Source organism: Morone saxatilis, unplaced genomic scaffold, assembly GCF_004916995.1.
Source record: "Morone saxatilis isolate NCDOM2014 unplaced genomic scaffold, NCSU_SB_2.0 Contig16, whole genome shotgun sequence".
Lineage (NCBI taxonomy): Eukaryota > Metazoa > Chordata > Actinopteri > Moronidae > Morone > Morone saxatilis.
In genome coordinates this window covers 25,356,566-25,359,495 of record NW_023339718.1, presented here as the reverse complement: position 1 = coordinate 25,359,495, position 2,930 = coordinate 25,356,566, and the positions used below count along the sequence as shown (strand labels likewise).

Here is a 2,930-nt window from a genome sequence, read left to right as displayed (position 1 = left end):
CAATGCGGGGAGAGGCTCCAAAGTATAGTATTATAAAACTTCATATAAAAACCTCCCCCATCAGTTATACTTCTGACTTTCTCCTTTCTTATTTATGGGGATTTACATGCATAGGACACTAGTATTTGTGGTAGGAAAGATTTTTAAAACATTTTCAGCACTCCCAACTCTGACTGACTTCCAGCATTCCTGCACTGAACAAGATTGTTCTCATCTGCCCCCCCCTTTCAGCCTAGACATCAATGAGGCACTTGACATTGTCAAAATGTACCTAGAAAACCCAAAAGGAGATAGAATTTCTGATTAGTGTTCTTGAGCCCTTTTCCAAAGGTGCAGACTGCAGTTATGTTAATGCATGGAATACTGATACATATGCAATATGGAAGATATTGTCTTATTCAAGGTTCACTGTTTAGTGTTTCCTCCTTCCTGGTTGCGGCCTGTGTCAGTAAAAACCCCACACAGCCTTTATATACACTGGCTGACTAAATAACTAAGTGCATGAACTTGTTTGTGGCTGCGGCAACATGTCGGTACTTCTCTTTCACAACAAACAAGGATTTACTTATAAATCGTCAAAGGGTAAATTTTGGGGAATTATACTCTCTACATGACTAAAGCGGTTATGTGCCAATCAGCTGGTTGATGTCATTACTTACATTTTTAACATATTACTGTCACAGAAGAGAGTTCTCACCTGTCTCAAAGACACCGGAATCAACATCACATTTCAAAAAAACATGTTGTTTTTCCAAGGTAGTCCCGGAAATCTACTAAATGCCCATGGGTGTTAAAATAGTTTAATCTCTAACACACTAATAAAAGCACAATTTAAATTGTAACATCATGGATGAGGTCCAGTCAGCAATTCCCAGTTAAGGAAGAGAGGCTATGCTGCCTGACCAGCTCAACTCAACTCAACAAGTAGACTCTACAACACACAATTCAATTTAGTCAATGCAACCTTTTTAACGTCAGCACTGTTTACTCATGCTTGTATCACTGGTATCGCTACAATAATTTTTAGCATGTCATTCAGGGGTGGGACAGGTCTGCTAATAATACATAATGTACAAACAACCAATACATTTTCCACCAACTCAGACATGCCAAAGGCAAAAAACAACTGACAGTTTCTGTGTACTTTTGTAATACTAGCTGTTGTGTAGAGAACACATGCTAATGCTAGATCAAGATTAATAAAGGGCAGGGGATATACTTTATAGGTTTAAAAAACACATTTATTTTACATAATGTACTATGTACACATTAGTAGAAGGAACAAAATAATACAAGGACCAAATGGATAAGAACAAGTGGAAAAAATACTTCATGCTATAAAACAGCTCATTACCTAAAATATCAGGTCCTATCTTTACAAGGATAAAACTAACATTCTTTTCCAGCAAAAGGGTGAGATCTGACAACACCAAAGCACACACATACATTTTACTTTTTTTCTTGCTGCTGTGTAAACAGTTACAAATTCTGAAAATCTGAATTTAACAACGGCAAACTGGTGAAGCTAAAGTTGGCACCTAAAGCTAAATGCCTTCATCGTAGACTAGCTGGACGAGCACCTTGTCTTGAAGTGCTTCGTTCTGTCTGTAGACATACATTGGCGTGCTGTTAGCAGATGGGCTGGTCTCGCCACCCCGCTGTTCTTCTCTTCTCTCCTCCTCAGAGATCAGGTCATTGTAGGAGGCCACGCAGAGATCATGGTCCTGGAGGGACGCAGGGTATCGGAGTGAGGCTCTCTCGATTCGCACGGAGCGTCTAACGGGGGTGAAGAAGCGAACCTCCTGGCCGTTGACGCGTGCCGGTTCTTTGTGTTGGTTTGGAGGGCCACTGAAGAAATACAAAGAAAAGAAATGAGCCCTAATTTTCAACTTTATTCAGCCTCCAAGAAATAATTAAGACAAGCAGTATATGAGGTAGATAAAAACATTTGGGGTTAGACAGAAGATGAAAAGACAACAACCAGACATCTCCCTAAAACGTCATTACGCTGATATGCGCCCACCAGCTGACACATGCTTTTGATGTCAAATGTGTTTTATTCCACTCAACAAAGCAGAAACAAACTTGCTAAAATTGCAGACATAGTTTCTGAAAGCTGCCCTAAACATGACTCAAACATACCCAGGAGTTGCTGTAATCTTGTACTTTACAACAGATGAGTCTCCTCTCTCCCCAAGAATAAGGGCTCTGGCAGGGTTAGGAGTCATCATTGGGTTGTTGTTACTCACAGGAGTTGAACTCTGGTCATCCTTTGCATCATTTTCTTCAGATGCTGACAAAAACATGAAAATCTGAGTTAAAGTTAATTATAAACCTTATCATTGTAAGAATTAACTAAGACTAATAATAACTGATAATAACTACACACAGACCTCTAAAAGTGAACGCAAACATAAAGCTGCACACCGTAGTACTAAAACAATGAGTAATAATTCTCTGTGAGATATGATATTTTTTGTTAAAACTGTTTTAGAGGACTGCTGAATCACCTTCTGGGCATTGCCACTAATTGCCCTTGGGTTGCCGCTAAGTATAACCCTTGTGTGTGGTTGTAACTACACGACAAAGGCTGAGGTACTACAGGTATGAAATATATGACTACTAATCTTATTATAACATAGGTAGTCGCATGGCTACAACAATGTCCTACATGTTCTATGAATTATTTGTTGTCAGATAAGACAATGTGTCTTTGCAGACCATAGTGACACATTTATTGAAAAATACAAACAAAAGAAAGAATGTAGCATAATTGCATACTGTATATCAAGTTACAGCTAACAGGTCTGCATGGGGGCTACAACTTTCAAGAAATTCAAGACAAATGTAGCAGATTTTATAAAAAATAAAAAATGACTTTACGGTATGCAACAGAATGTCTGTCTGGGGTTCCTGGGGACATTTTTCTA

General features: G+C 38.8%; 1 protein-coding gene across 1 annotated transcript in view; it reads right to left on the bottom strand.

Moving 5' to 3' along the window:
• Positions 1-965: 965 nt before the first annotated feature.
• Positions 966-2,930, bottom strand: part of LOC118326182 (cytoskeleton-associated protein 2-like) — a gene marked incomplete in the record, with an annotated part of 9,932 nt that continues 7,967 nt past the window's right edge. Inside the window, 2 exon segments of the mRNA XM_035659128.1 lie at positions 966-1,848; positions 2,143-2,293. Coding sequence (XP_035515021.1) covers positions 1,545-1,848; positions 2,143-2,293 — 455 coding nt within the window.